At 49.6% G+C, this 27855-nt stretch overlaps 1 protein-coding gene across 1 annotated transcript in view; it reads right to left on the reverse strand.

Moving 5' to 3' along the window:
* Positions 1–5139: 5139 nt before the first annotated feature.
* The window catches only part of CCDC92B (coiled-coil domain containing 92B), a 74595-nt gene continuing 51879 nt past the window's right edge, over positions 5140–27855 (reverse strand). Inside the window, exon 4 of the mRNA XM_075904875.1 lies at positions 5140–6348. Within this exon, the coding sequence (XP_075760990.1) occupies positions 5594–6348 (755 nt within the window). The 3' untranslated portion in view covers positions 5140–5593. The remainder of the gene's footprint in view (positions 6349–27855) is intronic.

A 27855-nucleotide genomic window follows, 5' to 3' on the forward strand; every position in this document is an offset into this window, starting at 1 on the left:
CCTATTTACATCATCAGAAACTAAATATCTTAGTAAATCTGGCCCTTATGGCTTGATTGATAATCCAGGCCTGTGTAGATCTGCACAGATGACGCCATGGCATTTCATACTGAATTCAAAACGGTGTTTAAAGAACGTCGGCCAAGAACACATAGGCCCTATAGGGCAAAGGAAAGGAGGATAATAGATTTAAAGGAAAAGATTATCTCTTTCAAAGAAAAGGTACAAAAAATGCAACTTTCTCCCTCCAGAGTATAAATCTTACTTTCTGCATTTTCCTTTTGTAATTCAAATAGTTGGGCTAGTGATTGTTACCTAGACTCTCATCAAAGTCTTTTAATATAATATATAAATATTGCACTTCAAAAATAGATACATTTATATGCATGAACATTACATGGGTGACCTAAAATTATTAGTGAATAGGCTTGGTCAGTTAGGACCGATTTTCTAAGAGATTCTAAACTAGCTTTGGAAAAATGGCGTCTGTGTTATTTTCCCACAGGCACCTATAATCTCATGCAGATTAAGCAGCTAGCTGGACACATGGGATGAAATCCTGGCCCAAATGAGGTCAATTGCAAAATTTCCATTGATTTTAATGGGTCTGGTATTTTAGCCCTGGTTACTAGATATTCACACGTGTATACACACACAGATGTGCCGGGAGTGGGGGGCGGAGACAAGTGCCCCATTTTGTTGTATTGTGTTTGCAAATGTGTCCCTAAATATCAAAACAGCAAGCGACTGGTTTGCTGTTTGTAACATTTAACCTAGGCATGTATTTGTACACTGGTAAGACATAGTCAGAGCCTCTAACTTAGCCACACTTCCTGTCACCAGTAAAAAGGAGAGTGTAGGGGGCAAAAAACCTAATTGCTTAGAACAGATCCTCAAAATCACATGGTTCAAAGTATTGCTCTAAGGGTGTGTCTAGACTACAGGGTTTTGTCGACAAAAGTGGACTTTTGTCGACAAAACTATACCTGCGTCCACACTACCGCTGAGTTCTGTCGACATAACGTCATAACGACATAACTCAGCAGTTTTGTCGACGCTGGTAAACCTCATTTTACGAGGCATAACGCCTTCTGTCGACAGAGTTTCTGTCGACAGAAGGTGTTATTGCATGTAAACTGTCCTTTGCGTCCACACTACCATGTCGACAAAGCAGCTTGCTTTGTCGACAGAACTCAATGTAGTCTAGACGCTCTTTGTCGACAGAAGTTTTGTCGACAGTATCTGTCGACAAAACCTCTGTCGACAGAAGCCTGTAGTCTAGACGTATCCTTAGTTCCTGCAGAGCAGATCCTGCAAGGTGCTGACCATCTGCCAAAGTCCTGACATCAGAACTTGGCCCCCGTTTATTCTTCACAATCATTTTGCCTCCCTTTAATTGCTAAGCAGTTGCAAGAGGTTAAAGACACACCACATATTTTGGAGCTTTATACCTTCCCCTTATTCATGCCTTTTGTTTTGAAGTTGGGTAGTGTTGAACTGGTGGCGCTACCGCTTTGAAGTGGCACACCTGCAGATCGAGGATGGTGTTCAAAAGGACCAGAGATTCAGGGCATGTCTCCACTAAGAAATTATTTCAAAATAACTTATTTTGAAATAATAACTCCTGAAATAATAATTTTGAAATAGCGTGTCCACACTATGGAGGAGCCTCAAAATTAGTTCAAGGCAGGTTCCCTTAATGTGGACATGATAGCTTGACTTAGCGCCCCAGGAAGCACTGGGAGTAATTAGTCTGAATGACTCTGGGGAGTAGTTATTTCGAAATAGCAGCACCGGAGTGTCCACACTATTGCTACTTCAAAATAGCTATTTCAAAATTAGCATTATTTCTCGAGGAAAGCAGGAGTTATTATTTCAAATATGTAGGGTATGTCTACATTGCATTCCTCCTTCAAGAGAGAACACAAATACAAACAAAATTGCAAATTAAGCATGGATTTGAAATGCTTCATTTGCATAATTGCAGCCAGCCGCTTTTTCAAAATACTCTATTTTGAGATAAAACATGCTGTTTAGATGTGGTTATTTCAAGAAAAAACCCTTCTTTTGAAATAACCCTTAAACCTCATTTTTTAAGGAGTAAGGGTTATTTCGAAAGAAGGTTTTTTTTTCCAAAATAACCTCATCTAGACTGTGTTTTTTCTTTTGAAATAGGGTATTTCGAAAAAGCGGCTGGCCACAATTATGCAAATGAAGCACGGAAAATTCAAATCTGCGCTTCATTTGCAATTTCGCTCGCCTACATTTGCATTCCTCTCTTGAAAGAGGAATGCAACGTAGACATACCCGTAATGTGGATGTTCTGCTTGTTATTTCGAAAAAAGGGGAGTTATGTTGAAATAACACCCTCGTGTAGTCCAGGGCTCAGCGGGGTCCAAGGATAATGTCTGATCGGGTCAATCTGCAAATAAGAAGGCTCTAGCTCCATGTAGTGCTCCACTGTGCACTGATTAGGCCTCAGTTGGAGCATTGTGTCCAGTTCTGGGCACCACATTTCAAGAAAGATGTGGAGAAATTGGAGAGGGTCCAGAGAAGAGCAACAAAAATGGTTAAAGGTCTAGAAAACAGGAGCTATGAGGGAAGACTGAAAGAATTGGGCTTGTTTAGTTTGGAAAAGAGAAGACTGAGGTTACAAGGAGGAGGAAGAAAAACAGTTCTCCTTGACCTCTGAGGATAGGACAAGAAGCAGTGGGCTTAAACTGCAGCGAGGGAGGTTTAAGTTGGACATTAGGAAAAACTTCCTGTCAGGGTGGTTAAACACTGGAATAAATGGCCTAGAGAGGTTGTGGAGTCTCCATCATTGGAGATATTTAAGAGCAGGCTGGACAGACATCTATTGGATGATTTGGGAACCACTGATCTAGACAGTGCCCGGTCCTGCCAGGAGGGCAGGGGACTGGACTTGATGATCTCTCGAGGTCCCTTCCAGTTCTAGGACTCGATGATTCTAAGTGGGCATAGAAAGTCCACAGGGCACAGCAGGAGCTTTTGCGGGTCTGGGGTTGTTGAAGCAAAAGCGCCAGAGGGACCATGGAAGATGACAGTAATTTCTGGAAAGACCAAGAGAAAAAGAACCCAGATGATTTCACTTCTTCAACAAAGGGCATTTTTAAACACTTTGGTCAGGGCCAGATTTATGCCATATGCGCCACTAGGAACAGCATCTTTAATGGCCCCCTTTCCGCCACCGACAGCTGACCTTGGTGTTGCACACAGTTTGAGAGAGGTAAGGTGCCGCTAAAATGCCGGTGCCCTTAGTCAAGTAGCTGCCATGCCTGATTGGAAATCCAGCCCTGTCTTTGGTTCTTATTATCTCTTGTTGCTTTTTTTACCCTTCTGTGCATTTTCGTAGCCCAACAAACCAACCAACCAAAAGTAGCTTGTAAATAAACAGAAAACCTAAATCACAATAGCAACAGATGCTCCAGTGCATGTGTTATTGAACAACTTCTCAGGTAGGACTCTACTTGCAGCTTTGCGCCTCCTGGTGGACACAAAACGGCTCAACTACCCAACACCGTCTGGTGCATGTTAGGGTGCGTCTACACTGCACACTAAAATCAAAACAAGATACGCAATTTGCGCTATGCAAATTGCATATTTTATTTCAATTTTATTTCGAAATAGCCTATTTCGAAATTTGGTGCATCTACATGGTGCCAAATTTTGAAATAAAGTGCTATTTCAAGCATCCCTTATCCCTCGTGCGATGAGGTTTACAGGGATGGTGAGATAGCATGTCCGTTATTTCGAAATAGCGGATGCTTTCCTTGCAATAGCATTGCAGTGTAGACGTACCCTTGGTGTGCTTCAGCCATCATATACATAGGAACTCTTCAGGGGTGTGACCCAAATCCCACTGAATCAATGGAATTGCTCTCATTAACTCTAATGAGCTTGGGAGGGGTTAATGGTGTAGTTAGGGCACTAAGCTGGCACTTCCATACCTCCCTGGGCTGTTGTGAGGCTACAGTCCAGTAGCAACGTGCATGGTACGGAGGACCATGCAAGAACCTGTTCAGAAAGATGGGTCTCAAGCCCCAAAGAAGACAGATTTGTGGTTTCCTTGTAACTTCCCTTCATTAGGACAGCAGAAACAAGTGGCTGGCTCCACTACAAACCATTTGCGATGTATGAAATCTCATTCTCAAGCAGCTCCTTGCTAATTTGGTTACTTAGTCTTCTGAACAGGACTTCAGAGGAGAACTACTGCAACTTGTCTTAAAAACAACATCCTAGTGTCTATATAGCAGTAGTAACAGACAGTGAAGTCTGCCGCGGATGTGGAGTAACTAGGGCACATTTAGAAAACCTGCTATGCAAAATAAAAGTATTGGCCAAGGTTATCAAGAATGACTAGTGATGTTGGGAGCCCACCTAGAGATAACTTAAAGGGGCCTGATTTTCAGATCCGGTTCAAAAAAAAAAATCTGACCCTTTAAGATGGTTCATGCTGGGCATCCCAAAAATGGTGGTGCCCAAAATCAATGGTCATATTTCAAAATCTTGTCCATTAATTTTTGCATAATTCTTAAAAAGGAGGAATTGTGGTGAAAATATGAATGTCAGTGTTGTGGAGTGATTATTTCAGAGTTGGCCATGCTGTTTCTGCAGATGACTTAAAATCTCTCAGGCCACGTCTGTACTTACATGCCAGAAATGGATCTTCTTTTAGACCAGCTAAATTGAACACTGAGGCACCCCCTGTCGACACTGGCACTCCTCGCAGTCATGAGAAGTAAGGGAAGCCAATGAGAGTGTTTGGTCCCATTGACCTCCCCCTGTGGAGATGGCACCAAGCTTGGCTTAAGAGATGTCAACTCCAGCTACGTTATTTACATAACTGGAGTTGCGTACCGTAAGCCGACTTTCTGGGTCTAGTATAGATCTGGCCTAAGATAAACTTGACCGATTGTCGTTCAGCTGCTTACATTCTCCAGAACCCGGACTACATTATGTTAGACATTTTGGGCCAAATTCAGCCCCAACTCCAGCAATGTCATGAAGTTAGAACAAAGGATGCGTTTGGCTCATCCTGCCAATTGCCACGTTCACCATTAGTGACCGGCTTTATGTGCAATTCTTCAATTTACTCCCCCCTCCACCACTTAGTGCCAATGAAAATAAGAGCAGTTTTACTTAGAAGGAACATTAACAATAACAGTAAGAGTTTTTAGTCTCAGAAATCTAAATTTTTACGACAGGGAAGCTCTAGACAATTGTTAATAGCCGTTCCCTCCACGCTCAAACCTTCTTGTCATGTTCCACAGCAGGGATCGTTTCCTCCTGCAGTCCACTCCAGAACAACATTCAAAATGCCCTCAGCAAGGTTGCCTTCCCACTCTCCTGCCCCACCGCCCCTTGAGATACGGCAGCCATTCCATGATCACCCTGGAATCCTAGACGAGTCAGATTGTTTCTATCTCCTTGAAGGAATCACACTTTCTTCTCCAGGACTTTACTTCTTGATGGGTTGACTGCGACAAAATCTTTGTAGGCCCCCGTCTCCCTTTTGGTATAGCCAAATTCATTTTCTGCCTTTAGCAACCACACACTTCCTTTTTCTTTGTTTTTACTCCACACCTTTTGAATTCCTGGGGCTGGATCCATGGTGTTTGCCTTGCTCACCCTTCGAGGACTTGGGTTTGGCTGAAGGCTTAGTGCTTGTACCTTCGTCTTGCTCTTGGGATTGAAGACGGGAGGGCTTCGGTAGACTGTAGCTTGCAGCAGCACTGTCATTCAGACCGGCCCCTGCTTTGCTAAGGGCTTGGGGTTTGGGCTCAGATTTCTGGCGATGGGGAATGTGGTGCCTTTTAGTGTACAAAAAAAGTGCTGGATCGGGCATGGGGTCTGCCTCTTCACAGCTGCTCATCCTCTCCCTCTGGAAGGAGTCCTTGGTGGCCCCCTTGCTATAGGAGCAGTCGGTCACCAGCCTCCGAATGTGAGACTTGTGGACACGTTTTTTGGGCCTCGCCTCGCTGAAAGACTGTGTGGGGAACGGTTTGTCCGGAAGCCCACCGGAGGGGGGCTTGCCCCCCTGCCGGGACACATGCAGTTTCTGTTTGGTGGCATGCAGCTGGAAGGAGAGATAAGCAGCGGCCTCCGTCTGCTTCTGCAGCTCCGTGTTCAGAATAGTCACCCGGTGGCTCCTTCTTTTCAGCTCCTCCAGGAACTTCCTCTCCTTGTTCCTGAGGCTGCATCTCAGCGCGGCCACCAGGCTCTCCTTATGCGTGAGCTCTTTCCTCAGCACCAGATTATCCTTCTCCTTTTCCTGCAGCTGGGCTTCCATGATCTGGCACTTCTTCTCCAGTTCCCGGTCGATGTCATCTAGGGAGAAGAGGACAAGAGTCAGTGCTCACAATGATGCTAGCAGGCTGCAGTGAAATGAACTAGAAGGGAGAGGAAGGACTGGACAGGGTGGCTTAGGGCCTATATGGAGCCTTTCAACTCTTCGTGTAGGTTGCATCCAAAGTGAGGGACCCAATAATTATGCAGGAAACTGAAAATGCGGAGTCCCATTTCCCTAGTGCAATGGTGGGCAATCTAGGCTAGTGAAAGGACTACACAAGTGGCCCTTCTTCCTCTGAGTGGGATAATCTTACCCAAGACAGTCTCCTAGGTGAAAGTGGTTTTGCTCACTGCGCTGGCACACCTAGAATGGGTGGGGCAGGCCCAACGAACCGCAGCAGCGCTCCGATTGGCTGCAGAGGCAGCGCACCGTCAATGTGGTGAGTCATCAGCATGCACCTGGCTTCCCTGGCCCTTGCTTTATGAGCAGGGTCCTACCACCATCACGGTCTGTTATGGCCAATTTCATGGCCGAAGGACTTGAAAATGGGTAAATGTCACGGTTTCAGCGGTTGAAACCTGACAGTTCACAGGGTTGTGACTGTAGGGTCCCGACCCAAAAGGAGAATGGGGGGCGGGTCACAAACATATTGAGGGGGGGTCATGGGATTGCCACCCTCACTTCTGTGCTGCCCTCAGAGCTAGACTCTGAAGGCAGCAAGTGCAGAACTTCCTGCAGCCATGGGAGGTTCCAAGAGGTGGGTCCGATCTCCCCTGTGTGGCTGGGCTCCTCACTGCTAGTCCTGCCTGGCTTGGGAGGGGACAAGATTTGCTCTCTCTGCACAGCTGCAGGAAGCTCTGCACCCCCTTCCCCACACTCAGCTGCAGGAACCTCAGGCTGCTGCCCCGTCCCACACAGTAGGGCAGGCACTCAGAGGTGGGTCTGTTCTGGTCTCCTCCTCCCACCACCAGAGTGTTTTGCAGGGGCAGGACAAGTCCTGTCCCTAGGTCTGACTGGGCAGTGGAGGAAGCCCCCTTTGAGGGGGCGCTCTTAAGAACAAGGAGATGCCAGTTTCACAGGGAAGAACTTATTGCACAGTCAGTGACACATTTTCCACAGCTGTGAAAGTGGTAGGGCCCTATTTCTGTGCACGGCCCTCTAGTAATATTGGTAGGAAAAAAGTGACATGGATGCAAACCATCCGAATCTAGCAACCCTGCGCATCTAGGGCCACACCTAGAACCCCCATGGGCCGCGTGCCTAGTGCAAATGACTCTTTTATACCTTGTGTCATGATTTGCCATGTAAACAATTTTCAATGCTAGAAGTAAGGGGGTGCTAAAATTGTGTGGTGCATAGATACCTCTGGCACTAAAGGGGCTCATCTAGATTACGCTAGAGTGTCGAAAGGGGATATGCAAATTCCCTTTTTCCGATCTCACTTTCGAAAGCAGAGCTTTTGAAAGTGAAAGTAATTTAGACGTGGCTTTTTTGGCAAACCTCCCCCTCCCCCGCCCCGTCGAAAAGCTGCGTAAACCTCATTTTTGAGGAAAAGCGGCTTTTCGACAAAGGGGGGGAGGGGTTTGCCGAAAAAGCCGCATCTAAACTACTTTCACTTTTGAAAGCTCCGCTTTCAAAAGTGAGATCGGAAGAAGATATGCAAATTCCTGTGGAATTTGCATATCCTCTTACGATACTCTAGCATAGTCTAGATGAGCCCAAGTACAGCAACATATCCCTGGAAAGGAGGACTATGTCTCTGACCCCTAATTTAAACATAAGCCTGATCCAAACACAGTAGCTACGTCTACACTACGAGTTTTCTCGGCAAAAAATATGCTAATGAGGGACTCATTTGTATGAGTCGTTATCTCATTTGCATATTTTCTGCAGATCCTTTTTTTTGCTAGTTTTTTTTCCCCCCGAAAGATTGATAAACCTCCTTTTTTGGGGCATAAAGATCTTGTGGGAAAAGGGGCTTTTGTGCAAAAAGAAAACGTCCATACTGCTTGTTTTTGCACAAAAACCCTAGCGAAAAAACGGATCGGCAAAAAATATGCAAATGTGATCGCGACTCATGCAAATGAATCCCTCATTAGCATATTTTTTTGCCAAGAAAACTCATAGTGTAGACATAGCCAGTATCTGGTTTCCATTTCGCCTGTTCTCCCTTAAACGTATCCTATTCCCAAGTGAAACCAGAGCCTTCAGTCTGAAGGCAGCATCTTAGGAAGCAAGCCTGCTTGAGATGCTGAATAGAATGATCATTTATGAACAGAAGATATTATGCTTTGGTGGGACAAGTTTATCCTGCCCTTGTGTGTTCACAGCGCTGACCTCGGAGCTGAGCCCTGCAGCAGCGTTCATGGGTCGGAGAAGAGGAGGAAAAAAAATCCTGTAAGACAATCAGCTAAACTTATTAGCAGGTGTTATTGACCTCTTTCCGGATCCTCCACCACCTGATTAGAGAGAATGCAGAGTGTTAATCCAGGATTACAGAGGAGCTAGGAGCATGGTTGACTGAGAACCTAAAGAGGAAAAAAAAACCCACACATTTAAAACAACTCAGGCTGTGCAGAAATGCTGGGCATGTGTTTGCTTTGAGACTGGACCTACTGTACCCAGAGAGAGCTGGAGAAACTGCTCCCCATGTCACTACCAACCTCCATGTTTCAAGGCACAAGCCGGCTGCTAAGACTGCCTCTCTGGCCAGGTTATTGGCCATTACTGAGATTCCTGCACCTTCTTTTGAAGCGCCTGGTTCTGGGTACCATCAGAAACAAAGCACCTTAGCTAGCTGGACCACTGGTCTGATCCTCTATGGAAACTCCCATGGTTCTATTAGCCTGTTACTGGCAGGGTCTTTGGTAGCAGTTGCTCTAGGGCTTTTGGTTTGATTAGGTTTTGCATTCATGGTTATTTTCCACTGTCTATGAAGGAACTGAAGATTGCACTCTATCCTTATTAACCGGACCGGGATTTTCAAAAGAGCCTAAGGGAGCTAGAAACTTAACCCTAAATCTCTTTGGTTCCTCTGAAAATCCCAGTCTTGATGAACTCAGTTGCTTGCTTTTGACACACACACAGCCCCTCATCAAACAGAGGGGCTCAGTCTTTGTTCTGTTTTGTTTTCAGATTAGAGGGCTGAGGCGCATGACCTATGAGGAGAGGCTGAGGGATTTGGGCTTGTTTAGTCCGCAGAAGAGAAGAGTGAGGGGGGATTTGATAGCAGCCTTCAACTTCCTAAAGGGAGGTTCCAAAGAGGCTGGAGAGAGGCTATTCTCAGTAGTGGCAGATGACAGAACAAGGAGCAAAATGGTCTCAAGTTGCAATGAGAGAGGTCTAGGGTAGATATGAGGAAAAATGATTTCCCTACAAGGGTGGTAAAGCACTGGGATGGGTTCCCTCTGGAGGTGGTGGAATCTCCATCTCTAGAAGTTTTAAAGTCCCAGCTTGACCAAGCCCTGGCTGGGATGATTTAGTTGGTGTTGGTCCTGCTTTGGGCAGGGAGTTGGACTAGCTGACCTCTCGAGGTCTCTTCCAACCCTAATCTTCCTTGATTCTATGATCATCCTAGCAACAGACCAGACTGGCTCTCCATTCTCTGATGCTCATTTTAGGCCAGCGTGTCCAGTGAAGTTGCGAACGTGGCACAGTGCAGCCTTTGACGCCAAAGACGAGGCAGTCAGACTGACACCCAGGAAGGCGAATAAAAAGGGCAGGATATTAAAGAAAAGAGAGAGAGAGAGATCTGTGTCATCAAACACCCTAATCACCAGCGCACAGCAGTTGCTTAAAAATATTAATGGTGTCAGGCCGGAGACGTGTTCGCAATCTCTCGCAGAGGTAATGACATAATCTTCCTTTGTCTCAACTCGCCTTCAGTTACATTAACGAGGGAGGGGGGAGGGGAAAGAACGATGGAGTGTAAACACAGAGCGAGAGCCAGTTTCTGCTCCTCAGGGTTGGATGGGTGTGATGGAAGGCAGAAATTAACCCATTCTCTGCAGATTCACAGCCCAGGTATTTTAAAGTTCTCCCAGTACCATCTGCCCTTCTGGGTAGTGACTATTTGCCGTGGAAGAGGTTAGCAATGATGAATGTTTAAGAGTGGGGTGCTGTCATCTCCCCCCTAACCTTTATTCTCCCTTCCAATCAAGGCCCGGAGGCAAAGCCCTAAGACCCAGCAGCTGAGACCCAGGGCATGGGTTGGCAGCAGAGCCCCCAGCACACAGGGCCAGCAGCCGGGACTCCAGGACCAGAGCCAGCAGCAGAGTTTCCAGCGCACAGGGCAGCAGCGGGGAGCAGAGCCCCTGAAGCGCAGGATGGCGGTTGGGTCCCTGGATGCAGGTCTGGCAGCAGAACCCCAGACCTTGGGTGCTAGGTCAGGGACCTGGGGGTGCTGCAACATCCCATCCCCATAATTCCCGCGCCTATGGCCGTCGCTGGTAATTCGGTAGCAGCACTAGGATTTTTTTTTCACGGTAGTTCTAGTCACAACATGATGGGCCCCGTATCATTTTTCAAAGCATAAGCAGCAGAAGGGATAATCCGTTCTGGGGCTGATCCGAGTGAACGCTGTCAGGAGAATTTTCTGCACATGGGCAGTTTGACATGGGCTCTGCAGGTTTTTCGCTGGCACTTTGCAAGTTGCAGGGAAGTACGGGGCAGAGCCCAGGTCTCTCCTTTCTCACCTCCACCCTCAGACAGGCTTCCAGCAACCCTCCCCGCCCGATTACTGTCCTAGTCCCCAAAGCAGATGCTGCTCTGAGATTCAGATCCAAAATGGGACTCCTAAATCCCTTTCACATCCACATGGACTGGCCGCCTGCCAGTGAATGTGCCACACCTAAGTCAGCTCCTTCAAGGATTCAAGCCAAATTGATGTACCAGCAGGGCGCGGCTTGTTCTCTAGAGCCTGCAGAGAAAAGAAAGTGCAGCCTCAAACCTGCCCCCCTCCTGCAGAGAGCGGCAACAGCCAGGAACACCATTTCCGAAACCGGAGTGGGGCAAGAGAGGGTTCCGGCAGGGTTGTGATATAAGGCGGGCCCTGCCTACGCTGACTTTTGCAGCTTGCAGGATGCAGAAGGAATCAATTCCCATCCTCTGCTTCCCTGGACTGAGGATCAAGCTCCATAAATGGGGCTGTTCCCGGAAAGGCATTCGAGTCGACTTTCACAGCCCTCCCTCTGCTGCATGACCTTGGACCAGGCTCGCTTGTTTCTTTAGACCCGGGCTGGGCTAGATGCGGCCAAGGGGCCAGATCCATCCCGCTTAACACTGTGATCCAGACTGCATCTGGCTGCCTTCTGTTTAGGTCCTGCTGCCCAGGCCACCAAATTTCCAGACGGTGCCTCAGGGAGCAGGATCCTATCTAAATGGCTCATGGCTCCCAGACACGGTGCTACCCTGGCAGGGGCTGGAGCCATGAGCCCTTTAAATAGCAGCAATTTAAAGGGCTCACAGCTCATGGTCCCGCCGCTACCGTAATGCCTGGCAGCGGGGTTCGGAGCTCCGGCCCCTGCCGGGATAGTGCCATGAGCAGGAGCCCTTTAAATAGCTGCAGCAATGCCAGGTGGCTGCCAGACCATGCAGTAGTGTCAAGGCCGGGAGCCACAAGCCCTTTGTTGTGTTTTTAATTTAAAGCCTCCGGCCCCAGACGAGAACTTGGGGGTGGGGAGGGAGGAGGCTCTGGGGGGGAGGCTGGTCCTCAGCCCCGCCCCTTCTGCCCCAGGCCCCGCCCCTTCCGGGGGTCAGGGGAAATGGAGCATCAGAGTGTGACTATAATACAAATCATAGTTAGGATCCAGCACCTAGGACAAGGGGTGTGAGAAATGGGTCTGTGGGGGTTAACAGTACAACGCTGGCTGGAACAGCCTCTAGGCCTGGTCTGAGGAAGGCTGTGCTTACATATCAGGGCCCCCATGGGAGCCGTGTGCAGGTGTGGAGGCAATCAATAGGAAAGCCCATGGCAGGGGTGAGAAAGGCAGCAGGAGCTTCCTGGGGAGGAAAATGGCAAGAGGAGTCCAATAAACTGATGACCCCATCTAGGAGCCAAGGGGTTTTCTCACTTCCTCCAAACACGTCTCAGGCTAGCTCTGGTGGGCCAGAAGCAATACATGCTGGGAGGTGGTGGTGGGATGGGGAAGAGTCCATTGCGATACTAGGCTACCAGGAAGGATCTGCCCAGGAGAGGGGGGTGAACACAGTTTTGGTGGGTCTGGAGCCCCCACTGAGCCTTCGCATTGGGAGAGTAGCTAGAGATTATGGTGACCTGGGTCAATGGCTGGCAGAACGGCAAACTGCTTCACCTTGCTATGCCCCTTTGTAAGAGGGCGATAGCACCCACGTGTCTTTAATCCTCCTCTGCATCCTCCTGACCCCGGCTTCACCCTGCCATGGCCGTCTGCTATTCATCGTGCCGGCTTTGCTCAGTGAAATCCCTTGGGCTGCTGCCCGGCTTTCCTCTGGGAGCAGGCTCAGCCCCTGCTTTCTAGACCAGCCCGCCCGGGGGTAGCTCTGAGCTCCCTTGGAGCCACTGAACAGCTGAAGCAGTTGTTCTCCCTGCAGGGCCGTGCTTAGGAATAATGGGGCCCTACACAGTGCTGTTAAACTGGTACCCCTGTGCCCATCGGCAGCCCGGAGGGGAGGGATGACAATTTTTGGGAGCTGGGATTTTATAATCTTCACCAACATACCCATGAAATAGTTTTAAAGTACATTTTAAAATCAGGTCCTGTCGACTAACACAGTCAATTCAGAAACTGACAGTCTGTAACTGGGGTTGGCAAATGCCTGTTAGACGCCTTCATTACCACTTGAATGGCTCTTATAGGCTACATCTACACTGTAGGCTTCTTGCACAAGAAGCTTCTTGCAGAAGAGATCGCAAAAATTTCTTGTGCAAGAGCGTGTTCACACTACAAAAGTGCATCGCAAAAGTGATGTGCTTTAGCGCAAGAGAGCGTCCAGACTGCATGGACGCTCTCTCGCAAGAAAGCTCTGATTGCCATCAACACGATGACCACCCGGACACCTGTGCTTGTTTCAATAGGCTGTTTTTGTGCCAAACAACCCTGTTTCCTGTCCACACACACCTTTTTGTGCAAGAGCTCGAAGGAATACCTATACAGGCAGTCCCCGACTTACGCGGATCCGACTTACGTCGGATCCGCACTTACGAACGGAGCTTTCTCGCCCCGGAAGTCAGGGCGAGAAAGCCCCGTTCGTAAGCTGCTCTGGTGCCCCTGGTCTGCTGGAGACCGTCTCCAGCAGACCAGGGGCACCGGGCGGGTTCCCGCGCTTCTGAGGCTTTGCCAGAGCAAAGCCTCGGAAGCGCGGGAACCGCTGCTGCTGCCACTTGGGTGCCAGTGCCTGTGGTCTGCTGGGGACGGTCCCCAGCAGACCACAGGCACCCTGACTGAAGCCGCAGCCGCGGGGGGTCCCGCGCCTCAGAGGCTTTGCCAGAGCAAAGCCTCAGAGGCGCGGCACCCCGCTGCCGCTGCGGCTCTGCTCCCCGTGTCCCTGGTCTGCTGGGGGGGGGGGCGCAGCTAGTGTGCTCCCCCCCCCCCAGCAGACCAGGCTTTTGTTTTGGACTCTGGGGCAGAGCAGCTGGGGCGCTGCCGATTGGTCCTGCAGTGCCCGTGGGCACTACTGGACCAACCCGGCAGCACCCCAGCTGCTCTGCCCCAGGTCCTGATTCAGCCGCTGCTGGTCAGTTTCAGCAGCGGCTGAATCAGGACGTCTGGGGCAGAGCAGATGGGGTGCTGCTGGGTTGGTCCAGTAGCACCCCAGCTGCTCTGCCCCAGGCGTCCCCAAGTCAGCTTCTGCTGAAACTGACCAGCGCTGACTACAGGAAGCCCCAGGCAGAGTTGCTCTGCCCCGGGCTTCCTGGAATCAGCTGCTGATCAGTTTCAGCAGCAGCTGACTTGGGGACGCCTGGGGTTCTTAAGTTGATTCTGTATGTAAGTCAGAACTGGCGGTCAGTTTCAGCAGTGTCTGAATCTGGACGCCAGTTCCGACTTACATACAGATTCAACTTAAGAACAAACCTACAGTCCCTATCTTGTACGTAACCCGGGGACTGCCTGTACCGCAAAAACCCCTTCTGTTCTGTTGAGTCACTGTAAATTTACTTGTGCAAAAACGCACTTGACATGTGGACACTCTGATGGTTTTTGTGCAAAAACCCTGTAGTGTAGACGTAGCCTAGGTGTTTTGCTAATAGGTCTGGCAGGCCTTTAAACTTTTAAATTAACTAGGTCCTCTTGGGGGGAAGCAGAGCCACAAAGCAGGCATAGAAAGAGGCAGGCAGGTGGCCATTAAGACCTAGTGGTGCCCCAAATTTTCAGGTGCCCTACACAGCTGCATATTCTGCATATGACTAATCACAGCTCTGCCCCTGCCTGTATTATGCACCATGCATAACCAGGGTACCACCATATTTCCCCGGAGGCACAGGATTTGGGAATCAAAACAGGATGGTCCCACAAAGCCCAGGCTCTTGGCATGCATGCCCTACCCTCCTTCACTCCCACTCCCACTCCTGCATAGTATTTTGTATTAAGGATGATGAGAACAGACAAGGAGCAACATTTCCACCTGGGCTGGTCCTAACCAATTAGCAGCCTCAGGCGACCACCCAGCTCGCCTGTAGGGTTGCCAGATGGTTTAAAAAAAATACCGGACAAAAATTTGTCAAGCAAAATAACAACAGCAACTAAAGGGTCAGGGAGTAACCAGGGAAACCTGGGGGGAGGATTCGGGAGGTTGGGCCGAAATGTGGTTGTGGCCCATCCTGAAGACCGGCTCTGTCAGCAGCCCCGGGCGACCGCCCGGCTTGCGCACTCATAAGACCGGCTCTGATTCCCACCACACAAACCCACAACAGGACTTTCGCTTGCCCGTAGTCGGCAAAGTACAGAGATTTACTCAACAAGCCCATTTTCATTGGGACTCTATCCCCAAGCAGCCTGTCCCGTCAAGGCCCAATTGCTGCTACCGTGCGCTCCAACCAGAGGAGGGAAGAACCTGCCCTGAAGCCACTAGATCCTTCCTCATGCTTCTGTGGCGTGCTGTGTGTTCTGCATGGAGTCAGCATTTCTCTCTGTGGCCGTTGGCTCACTGCACAGTCACCTCTGGGGAACAGCATGCAGCCTGTTTGCCTACTTTCGGTTCCCGTCAGAAGCTGACTGCCAGAGCCGAAGTGCTGACAGGACTTTTTACCACAGAGATGCTTCGCGGCAGCTCCCACCCTGATACTCCCTGCCCTTGTTCTGATGATTGACAGCCTCGCTGCCTGACTGTCTCCGAGTCATGTCAGAAACTGCCTAAAAACCAGGCGTTAATGTGGAAGTCTGGGAAGCGTGTGGCCTAGCAGACTCAGCACGCCTCGGTCCCAGGCTGACAGCACACAATAGGATAAACAGATCTGGCCCCTTTTGTGGCTATGGCCTCATCCCCTTTTCTTCTTTGAATTTCATTTCCACCCCCATAGGACAGTGACAGGGAACATACTGAAAACTGGTCAAACTAAGTTATTCTTGGTCCTGCCTGCAGAGTAGAGGACGCTGTTGGAAAGTGTGCGATTTGGCTCTTTAGCACATCAGTCAGTTTGCAAAGAGCCAGCTTACAGCAAGGTGGGCTGAATTTTTGCCTTAGGGAGCAGCCTGCCTTCTCACTCTGCTTTTCATGTTTGTGTGCAAACTTTCTGGATTTTAAGAAATAAAGTAGCATTACGAGGCAGCCTTCCAGCAAGAGCATCTTACGTTTGTATCTAATTGCTCTGTTCGTATTCCATGATTATAACATAACACTTACTCAGCCTGCTCACAGAGGTGTTGTGAAGAGGCTTCGTTAGTTTACATCTGTACAGCAATTTGGATAACACTTTACATTTCTCTTTCTGCCTCATGACCTCAGGAGGTTTAAAACATCAATGAACGATGCCTCACAGCTCCCCACCAAGGCAGGGAAATTATCGCTACTTTACAGATGAGGAAGCCAAGGGACAGAGATTGCCGAAGGTTACCAGGAAGTTTCATAGAATCATAGAAGTTTGTGATGGGCAAATCTCCACCCTCAGCTCTGGTAGGGTAAGGCCGTGTCTAGACTTGCGGGAGTTTGACACCGTGGTGATTGAGCTTCCGGTGTTTGATTTAGTGGGTCTAGTAAAGACCCACTAAATTGAACACTGAGGGCGCTGTCGCGAGGAGTAAGGGATGTCAACCTCCTGCTGTGGAGATGGTGCCAAGCTGGGTTTACGGTCTGTCATCTCCAGCTACGTTATTTATGTAGCTATAAATGCGTCCCTAATTCACCCTTCCCATGTAGTACAGAGCTGGCCTAACGTAGTCCTTGACTGAAAAGCCCCACTGTTCTAATCTTGGGCCTCTCTGGAACAGGGTTTGGGATTACAGGGTGGGTTAGAACATCCAGCTTTATGTTTGTTAACATCAATGTTTTCACTTGGGGCAGATGATCATTTTGCAGGGCCCAGGGCAGCCCAATTTCGTGGGGCCCCCCCTTTGCCACGGCGCATGCGTGGGGCTTCTTGAAGTGCGGGGCCCAAGGCGGCCGCCCCGCTTGCCCTGCCCTATATCCGCCCCTGTTTTCACTTGTATTTTGACCAGGGTTTGAATGAAGGTTCTCCATCAGGGAAAGGCGAGTGTATTAACTCCTCGAGCACCAGCCAGCCATGGACAGAATCATCACATGACTGTTTTCTTTACAGTCTTTTTACTAGTTCCCTGACAGAGGCAGCATTAAGGAAGACTGGCTAATTAGCAGTTGCCTGCTCTATCGTGTATTCCCAGTGGGAGCGATGAAACAGGCACAGCTTGAACGCCCACTAATAATAGCAACAATCGTTATCTTGAGCTCCATTCCTTAAGCAATGCTGGTGCTGAAAGCCAGGTAGAGACTGAGGACTGGTTTCATCTCTCTGAGGGGTCGGGAGTGCAGTCGTCACTTCTTTCCCTCCAGAGGCAGCTGCGAGGGTCTTTTTGTGGGGAGGTTGCTGCTCTGTATATCCCCTGCCAATAATGTTCCCTCTGATCTTTTCCGCCCATGTGCGGATTTTTTTCCATCCATGTGTGGAATAATTTGTACGTGCACTGAGGCATGTGCAGATGTGCACCACCGGTAGAAACACATGCTGCCATCTGTGGGCACTCTGCTAACCAACTGGGCGGCATTTGAATCTCTCCTGAGTGGCTGCACAAGCGCACATCTTACAGGGAACACTGCCTGCCACAGGTGGCTCCCTGGGAAGTGTGCTACATCAGTGCATCTCCTCCATGCTCAGCTCCTGACCACTCCCTGTCTGGTTTGCCCATTCTGTAGGTTGTTCTGACTCTCTCCAAGCCTTGGTGAGGGAGGGGGGGTGATAAGGTATGCAGCCTGTGCAACCGTGCCTTTCCCCACCTCTAAGCAATCTTTCTGCCATGGGGCCTGCTTTCAAATCACCGAGCAACCAAAAGAATGCATTTGGCCAAGTCTTATAAAAAGAGCAACTATCTGCCACTTAAAAGCAGCCACTTCTGGGGTGGAACTCAGCAGCACTTGTACATGGAGCAATTTCAGACCCTATGCAAGCACACAACAGTACGCAGGGGTGTTTTGTAGCCTCAAAAGGCCCAACCTTCACTGTTCGGTCTGTTGCAAAATGCCATGCCCAGGCTGAGGCAAAGTCACAATTTCAGAAAGCTCGAAAGGAAACAGAAAAGAAACAAGACGCCGCTTGCCAGACCTTCACCCTCGTTCCCTAACTGCGAACTCGGCAGCAGCACAATGTACGATCCTGAGACGGAGGCGAGCAGCCACACACAACTGTTCCCGACCTGACACAGAAAAACAGCCTGGCAGGAGTTTTCGGTAGGCCGGGTAATAACTCATTACAGAGCCCGCTGACTCAGCTCTATTGCAGCTGGTCTTTGCAGAGCTGAAATGGCCCCAGTCAGGGAGATTTGACTTTGCTTCCTTGGAAAGGCGAACTTGCTACCACAGGTACTTGGGAACAGGAGACAGGACCTGTGAGGAGTGATCTGTCATGGTGGGTCCTTTGCATCTGCCTCCTCTGGTCAAGCCTCCTGGTGCACTGCCAGGCATCAGGGAAGGATTGGCCAAGTCTCTGCCATCTCTAGCCACCCTGGCGCAGAATGGCTAGTTTGGGGTTTCTACCACTTGTTTACAAGGGTCAGTTGTTGATCTATTTAGTGGCATAGCCACATGTAAGCCTGAGTGGACCACTTATCATCCAGGCCCGCTCACCCCATCCCAGCTTTGTTCCTGCCCCAGCGCCTGCCCTGCTCAGCCAGTCTGGTGCGGCTGTCAGGGAGCAGAGCCAGGGCATGGGGACTTGTAAGCCCCTGACCCCCCCACCCCAGCTGGAGCATGGCAAGCCCCACTGCCTCCGACCTCACTCTCCAGAGGGAGTGCTGGGTAGATTGAGGCAAGGCCCCAACCACACTCCCTGGCTGGAGTGCCGGGTGGGGGGGGGGGATAGTGCAGGAGGGGGTGCCCTTTTTCACTCCCTATTTTTCCAGGACCTCTGGCCAGAGTGAAAGTCAATTGCCTCTTTGCTGGAAAATCTCAGAGGGGTTGGCATGTGAGGGTATGTCTACACTACCTTCCTATTTCGAAATAGGAGGGTAATGTAGGCATACCGCAATTGCAAATGAAGCCCGGGATTTGAATTTCCCGGGCTTCATTTGCATAAGCGGGGCGCCGCCATTCATAGAATCATAGAATCATAGAATAATAGGACTGGAAGGGACCTTGAGAGGTCATCGAGTCCAGCCCCCCGCCTTCAAGGCAGGATCAAGCTCCGTCTACACCATCCCTGACAGATGTCTATCTAACCTGTTCTTAAATATCTCCAGAGAGGGAGATTCCACCACCTCCCTTGGCAATTTATTCCAATATTTGACCACCCTGACAGTTAGGAATTTTTTCCTAATGTCCAATCTAAACCTCCCCTGCTGCACTTTAAGCCCATTACTCCTTGTCCTGTCCTCAGAAACCAAGAGGAACACATTTTCTCCTTCCTCCTTGTGAAATGCTAGTTCGAACTAGCGGGGTAATGTAGGCATACCGCAATTGCAAATGAAGCCCGGGATTTGAATTTCCCGGGCTTCATTTGCATAAGCGGGGTGCCACCATTGTTAAATCCCCGCTCGTTCGAACCCCGTGCCGCGCGGCTACACACGGCACGAACTAGGTAGTTCGAACTAGGCTTCCTAGTTCGAACTACCGTTACTCCTCATTCCACAAGGAGTAACGGTAGTTCGAACTAGGAAGCCTAGTTCGAACTACCTAGTTCGTGCCGTGTGTAGCCGCGCGGCACGGGGTTCGAACGAGCGGGGATTTAAAAATGGTGGCACCCTGCTTATGCAAATGAAGCCCGGGAAATTCAAATCCCGGGCTTCATTTGCAATTGCGGTATGCCTACATTAGCCCGCTAGTTCGAACTAGCGGGGTAGTGTAGACATACCCTGAGTGTGTATTTGCAAAAACGAGGAGTCCTGTGGCACCTTAGAGACAAACAGATTTATTAGGTCATGAGCCTTGAGGAGACCTCGCCCCTGCCTGGCACTGGCTGGCTGAGAAGTGGGGCAGGACACACCTCCCCCAACAGCTGCAGCAAGAACAGCGTACCTCAGCCCCAACCTTCAGAGCCGCTGTGGCCTGGCAGCCAGAGGGCTGGGCTACGGCCCGACGGTTGGGAACTGCTGGTCTACCTACACAGCTTTTAGTGACATGCCTCTATGTAAATCCATGGTACGTCCATATCTTGTATACTGCATACAGATGTGGTTGCCTCATCTAAAAAATATATATTGGCATTGGAAAAGGTTCAAAAAAGGGCAATGAAAAAGTTAGGGTTTGCAACAGGTGCCATATAAAGAAAAATTAAAAAGACTGAGACTTTTCAGCTTAGAAAGAAGGAGACGAAAGGGAGATATGATCGAGGTCTATAAAATCATGACAGGGATGGAGAAAGTGAACGAGGAAAAGTTATTTACTTGTTCCCATAAGATAAGAACTAGGGTTCACCAAATGAAATTAATATGTAGCAGGTTTAAAACAAACAAAAAGAAGTATTTCTTCACACAAAACACAGTCAATCTGTGGAACTCCTTGCCAGAGGATGTTGTGAAGACCAGGACTTTAACAAGGTTCAAAAAAGAGCTAGATACAATCCTGGAGGGTAAGTGCATCAGTACTTATCAGCCAGGGTGGGTAGGAATGGCGTCCCTAACCTCTGTTTGTCACAGGCTGGAAATAGAAGCCAGGAGAGGGATCACTTGATGATCCCCTGTTCGGTTCACTCCCTCTGGGGCACCTTGCATTGGCCACTATTGGCAGACAGGATACTGTACTGGGCTGGATGGATTTTTGATCAGACCCAGTATGGCCATTCTTATGTTTGTATGCTTTTATGCCTAAGTCAGCACACCCAATGTGAACACTATGCTACAAAAATCTTTCACCCCCTTTGGGTGAGAGAGAGAGTCATACCTGGAAGGACCCACACTCTACAGACAAGAGAGACGAAAAGGTGGGAGAGAGGAAGTGGGCAGCTCTTTGGGGCAGGCACCATGTATTTGTTCTGTGGTTGTCCCGTGCCTGGTATGATGTGGGCTGAGTCCATGTCTGGAGCTCCTAGATGCTACCACAATACAAACAACAGAACTTGATAATTAATAAGAAGTTTAATTATCTCCCTTTTGTTGCTGGGGAACTGAGACACAGGGAGGCCTCAGGCTAGTTTCTATCCTGCACCTCTTTGGGCGCACGGCCCAGCAAGCCCAGCCCAAGAGGAGGGAAGGCAAACGTGCCCTAGGTTCCAGCAGGATGTTGTGCAGCTTGGACTAGCTGTACTGCCGAGGACTCCAGTGACTCCCTCTCCCTGGCAAGCAGGCTCCATAACAACATAAAAGGAATGGAAAGAAATCCGGGGCAACTTACCCCTGGGATAAAGCCCCAGTGTCCTCCCTCCTTCCCCGTCCTGCTTCTTAGTTGCTCACTGTCCATCACCCCCAGCCAATTTCATTGCAAACCCCCCAAAGCAGCTGCTTTCTTGGGAAACTGGCTGGTTGTCAGAGGGCTACCTCTCAGTCCATGCTAGTAAACACGCACGGGCTTGTTTAAATGGCTTATAATCAATATCTGCCTTTTACGATCTGCTTTTGCGGCATCCTCTCTGAACTGTCTGCTGTGGAGAAAAATGCTTTCTAATGAGCTATGAAGGGAAGCAATTGCATCTGGCAATTACTACATAAATGGCATTGGCAGAGCAATGGCTTGATGGCATCTTCGTTTCGGCTGTGGGCCCATAAATGGAGCGAGCAGGATCTTGCGGCTCATATGCAATTGGAAGGCTGGGTGCTAAGAAGAGCGCTGTGGGTGGGACGCATGGAAATGCAGTGCCCCATGCGAGCACCCTGGGTCAGTCAGCCACCCCAGTGCACCGACCAGGCAGCAAAAGGGATCTGACGAGGTACATTTGCATCCAAGAATCTTGTGGAGGCAGCAGCCCCATGGGATTGCTCTTGTCTGCCTCTCCTCAAGTATTTGAGCGCTAAGGAGTTGTTCAGGTGGGATAGGAGAGCTGCGGCTGGGTTCCCTTCCAAGGAGGACATGTGCTTAGCCTGGGTTTCTTTGGCAGTCAAATGCCATCAAGGGATGGGAGCGGCTGGCTCGGTTTAGCAGTTTTGTTCCTCCCACCAGGAGATTGAAACTTGGGAGAAGGCATCAGGGGAGGAAAAGGGCTGGGTTCACAACTTCAAGGTGCAACAGTCCTGGTGAAGATGAAAAGCCTTTACATTCTGCCCTTAAGAGGCACCACGAGCATTAGTATACTGGGATCGCAAAGCAGAGGGTGGGGCTAGCATCCAACCCTCTGAATCCCCATGCAGCAAACTTGGGGACATTTAGATCTGGAGCCAAAGTTGGAGACATTCAGTTATGCCCACACTGCAGGGTTTTTGCACAAGAAGCTTTTCGTGGAAGAGATCTTCCGCAAAAACTTCTTGCGCAAAAGCGCATCCACACCGCAAAAGTGCATCACAAAAGCGATGTGCTTTCAAGAAAGAGAGCATCCACGCTGCATGGACGCTCTTGTGCAGGAAAGCTCTGATGGCCATTCACAGAAAGGCTACCAGAGCACCTGTGCTTTTTCTGATAGGCTCTTTTTGTGCAAGAAACCCCTGTTGAGCGTCCACACACATACACATTTTTGCTCAAGAACTCTTGCTCAAAAAGGAGTTATTAAGGATAGAAAATAAGACCCGGAATATCTTACTGCCCCTGTATAATACTATGGTACGCCCACATCTTGAATACTGTGTACAGATGTGGTCTCCTCACCTCAGAAAAGATATTTTGGCCTTGGAAAGGGTTCAGAAAAGGGCAACTAAAATGATTAGGGCTTTGGAACGGGTCCCATATGAGGAGAGGTTAAAGCGACTGGGACTTTTCAGTTTAGAAAAGAGGAGACTGAGGGGGGATATGATAGAGGTCTATAAAATCATGAGTGGTGTGGAGAGGGCAGATAAAGAAAAGTTATTTATTAGTTCCCTAAATAGAAGAACTAGAGGACACCAAATGAAATTAATGGGTAGCAGGTTTAAAACTAATAAAAGAAAGTTCTTCTTCACACAGCGTGTAGTCAACCTGTGGAACTCCTGGCCAGAGGAGGCTGTGAAGGCTAGGACTATAACAGAGTTTAAAGAGAAGCTAGATAATTTCATGGAGGTTAGGTCCATAAAAGGCTATTAGCCAGGGGATAAAATGGTGTCCTTGGCCTCTGTTTGTCAGAGGCTGGAGAAGGATGGCAGGAGACAAATTGCTTGATCATTGTCTTCAGTCCACCCTCTCTGGGGCACCTGGTGCTGGCCACTGTCAGCAGACAGGATACTGGGCTAGAAGGACCTTTGGTCTGACCCAGTACGGCCATTCTTATGTTATGTTCTTATGTTCTTATTCCTCGTAGAAGAGGTAAGCCCTCTGTTCTCCCATTTTACTGTAAATTTTCTTGTGCAAAAACGCGCTTGAGGTGTGGCTGCTCCATGGGTTTTTGCGCAAAACACCTGGACTGTGTCTACACTGGCCACTTATTCTGGAAAATCAGTTGCTTTTCCAGAATAACTTGCCAGCTGTCTACACTGGCCCCTTGAATTTCCGGAAAAGCAATGACGATCTACTGTAAAATCATCAGTGCTTTTCCGGAAAAACTATGCTGTTCCCGTTTGGGCAAAAGTCCTTTTCCGGTAAACTGTTCCGAAAAAGGACCAGTGTAGACAGCACAGATTTCTTTTCTGCAAAAAAGCCCCGATCGCGAAAATGACAATCGGGGCTTTTTTGCGGGAAAGCGCGTCTACATTGGCACATACGCTTTTCCGGAAAAAGTGCTTTTCCGGAAAAGCATCCTGCCAATGTAGACGCGCTTTTTCCAGAAATACTTATAACGGAAAACTGTTCCATTTTAAGCATTTCCGGAAAATCATGCCAGTGTAGACACAGCCCTGTAGTGTAGACATAGCTTTAGATCTGGAGCCAAACTGGGATCCAGCTCCAACTAGTGGCACTGCCTGATCTCCATGGATACGGAGTCCCTCCACTGAGGAGGGCCCTCGGCGCCTTGCAGAAGCCTGTCTATCATATGTGCCTTCCTAATGTGTAGCCGTCTATGCTGTTTTCCAGAGGTGCTGAGCAAACACAACACGAACTGAAGTCAGTCCCCCTCTTTCAGGAATCGCCCTGAGCTCTCTCGTCTGTTAGCCACAGCTAGCGTCCGCTGGCCTTCTATTTTAGTTTTGTAGGCTCCCGTTTGCTGGGAACTGCAGACTGCTTCAAAGCCCCGTATTGCAGCAGCTTTGGTTTTTCTCACAGCAGCAAGCACCCAAGAGAGGTGGGAACTGCCAAGCACCATCAAGCAGTATTAAGTGCCACTGGTGACTATAAGGGTACGTCTAGACTACCGCGTTTTTGTCGACGGAAGTTTTGTCGACAGATACTGTCGACAAAACTTCCGTCGACAAAGAGCGTCTAGACACATTGAGTTCTGTCGACAAAGCAAGCTGCTTTGTCGACAGAACTCCATAGTCTGGACGCAACGTTACAGGCAATAACACCTTCTGTCGACAGAGTTCTGTTGACAGAAGGTGTTATGCCTCGTAAAATGAGGCATACCAGCGTCGACAAAACTGCTGAGTTCTGTCAACGTTATGTCGACAGAACTCAGCGGTAGTGTAGACGCTGGTATAGTTTTGTCGACAAAAGTCCACTTTTGTCGACAAAACTAGGTAGTCTAGACACACCCTAACTGAATCTACATCCACACTAGGTTTAGACCAGTGATGGGCAGCTATGACCCATCGGGGCTTTAGGTTTGGCCCCACGAGACATTTTCTTTACTGTTGTCTATGCGCAGGGCGGCCAGATTCTGCAGGTTTCCATCTATGTGGTTTTTTTCCCTACCGGTATTATTAAAGTGACATGCACGTAAAACCAGGGCACGTGACGTGAGGAGGGTACTGACTGCACACAACATTGACCGTGGGAGCCAGGCGCTCCCTCTGCAGCCAATCAAAATGCTGCTACGGTTCCATCAGCATAGCCCACAAGCAATGTTCCCACTAATCTTTTCCATCCAGGCGTGGAATAAATTTTGATGTGTACCAAGGCAGGTGCACCACTAACAGAAACAAAACCTAGCGGTGGGCACTCTGCTAATCAGCTGGGTGACATCGGAATCCTTCCTGAGCGGCCGCACAAGTGCACAGCTTCCAGGGAACACTGCAAGTACGCAAGCACAGTTAGAAAAATGACTGTATCCCAGAAGACCGTCTTAGTTATGACAATCTTGTGGCCTGCTGAGATGAAGCCCATTCTCTAGGCTAGCTTTTCTATCGCTAGCCCTGCCCTTTTCAGAACAAAGAGTAGCAATACAGCGCTTTGCAGCTGGGGACCTCAAAGCATTCCCCAAGGAGGGTCCGAGTTTCATTATCCTCATTTCATAGCTAGGGAAATGCAGCTTGGGGAGATGAAATGATTTGCCCCTGGTCACCCAGCGGGTCAAAACAGGGAGCAGAACCCCGCTCTCAGGACTCCCAGCCCTGTGCTCCATTCACAGGAAAAAGCGTGGCTTTGCAGGGCCGTTACTGCTGCCAGGCGTGGGGGATTTTGTGGGTGATGCAGTTTCGCTCGGTGAGCTAGGGCATGGGGAGAGCTTCGCAGGCCTTGGATCAGCCAGTCACATCGCCCGGATGGTCCCACCGCATTCCATTCACCTTAAAATTCCTGCTCCAGTCTACACCCTGCGCCCCACCCTATGCTGGCACCTCGCCTTGGGCCGGAAGGCAGGGCGAGCGCCGCTCCACCACGCCATGGCTGGCTGCAGGTGATAAAGATCTGTGCACTTCCCCATTCCAGGTCCATGTTTCCCAGCGCCCCCACCTTCCCTTCCTTTCACACCTTCCTTCCCTCCCCATGTCCGATATACCTGCCCAGACTCACACCCTGGACCACCGAACTGACTCCCAGGTAGGATTTAGCCCACTGTGCTTCCTCTCAGCGAGCCAGTGTGGCAGGGCAAAAATGCTCCATCTCAGCCCATCACCCTCCTCCCTCGGGTCCAGGAAGGTGCGATGCTCGGCGTGGCTGAGTAGGGGCTACCCAGCTAATTAGCTTTGCCTTGCTGCTCAGCCCCACACAACACTGTGGGATTCATTGGACAGAGCCAATGGAAACAGCGCCGAGAAGTGAGAACGGCAGGTTTCTTTGGGGCGTGTTCATGTTACTTAGCGCCCCTGGCTCTGGAGATGGGAAGGGCTCTGGAGATGACCCGAGCCAGCCATGGCATGAATGGGGGAGGCACAAAGTTTGCGCCTGGCTCCAAAGCCCATGCCAAGGCATCTCTAAGGTCAGGCCTCATGGGTGGCGGGTGAAGGTAGGGCTGGGGGACACAAGCCCCTAGCTCCTCCCCTTTTACCAAGGCTCCGCCCCTATGAGAGCCAAGCTTCCCCTGCCTGGCGCACGGCCTCAGCCTCTCCAGCTCCAGAGCACAGGAAGGGCACAGGGGCAGCAACACTCCATTCCCAGTACGCCTACAGTGGAGTCTGGGTGGGGCCAGGCTGGTGGTTTAGGAAGGCAAAGTCTTCCCCTGCCTATTATACCCTCTGTCCCTGCCAACCCTGCACTAGGGACAAAGTCAAACTAAGATGCGCAACTCCAGCTACATCAACAGCATGGCTAGAGCCGACGTACCTTCATTGGACGCACCCCGGCATCCCCACTGCGGGGGTCGACGGGCGAAACGCTCTCATCGACTCCCCTTACTCCTTACCTTGCTAGACCCACTAACTTGGCCCCCGGGAGACCCATCTCCATAGCGCTGATCTCCCGGTAAGTGAAGACAAGGCTTATCAAACATGTTCCAGTTTCATGGTCCCAGGGATAAAAGGAGTTATACTGCACTCATGGTGCCCCCTGCTGGGCTGATGGTGTCTGAGACCCAAGTAGATTCCCTCTGGTTGAGGCTATGTCTACACTGCGCCCACACCTCAAGCCTGTTTTTGTGCAAGAAAATGTACAGTGAATCGGCAGAACAGAGGGGTTTTTGCAGTGCAGGTATTCCTCTTTCTACAAGGAATAAGCCTTTTTGTGCAAGAGCTCTTGTGCAAAAAGGTGTGCATGGATGGGTAACAGGGTTTTTTGGCACAAAAACAGCCTATCAAAAGAAGCACAGGTGCCCTGGTAGCCATGCTGTTAATGGCTATCAGAGCTTTCTTGCGAGAAAGCGTCCATGCAGTCTGGATGCTCTCTTGTACAAAAGCGCATTGCTTCTGCGATGCGCTTTTGTAGCGCGGACGTGCTCTTGTGCAAGAAGTTTTTGCGGAAGATCTCTTCCGCAAAAAGCTTCTTGCGCAAGAAGCCTGCAGTGTAGATGTAGCCTGAATGGAGACAGGAGTCAGAAAGGGAGAGGAAAGGAGGACAAAAAGACAAGGACAAATCTATATTGGAAGTCTTCCCTTATAGTGGAATGCAAATATCTGAAACCAGACCCTTGCCAAACTTTATACTGTATTAAAATACAGCAATGATAGGAATCTGTGTGTGCTTCTAATGGGCATAAGGCCTGCCCTTCTTTCTTATCTTGTTTTTATCTTATCTAGCTTTTGCCTGTCTGGGCTGCCTGCCTGCCTGTTTGTCATACATGCCCTTGGTCTGCCTGCCTGTCACTCTTCCAGTCTTGTATTTCCTGATGCTGAAATACAAAGGGCTGCCTGATGCTTTATGCAGGGCAGACAGAAAAATCCAAGAAAGAGATCTGTTCCGAGTGCTCAGGGGAGACCTGTGGAGATGAGAGTTTGGTGATGGTCTCTGTGACCCATAGAGTCATTGGCCTCTTTGCTGACCCCCCCAGCAAGGGGTCCAGTTTGGGATCACCGGAGTGGTGGTGTGTAGTGGATCTGAATTGGACCAAGACCCAACAATCTCATTTCGCACAGACCACTCAACAGCTACCCGACTGACTTTCT

Source organism: Pelodiscus sinensis, chromosome 21 (assembly GCF_049634645.1).
Source record: "Pelodiscus sinensis isolate JC-2024 chromosome 21, ASM4963464v1, whole genome shotgun sequence".
NCBI classification, from domain to species: domain Eukaryota; kingdom Metazoa; phylum Chordata; order Testudines; family Trionychidae; genus Pelodiscus; species Pelodiscus sinensis.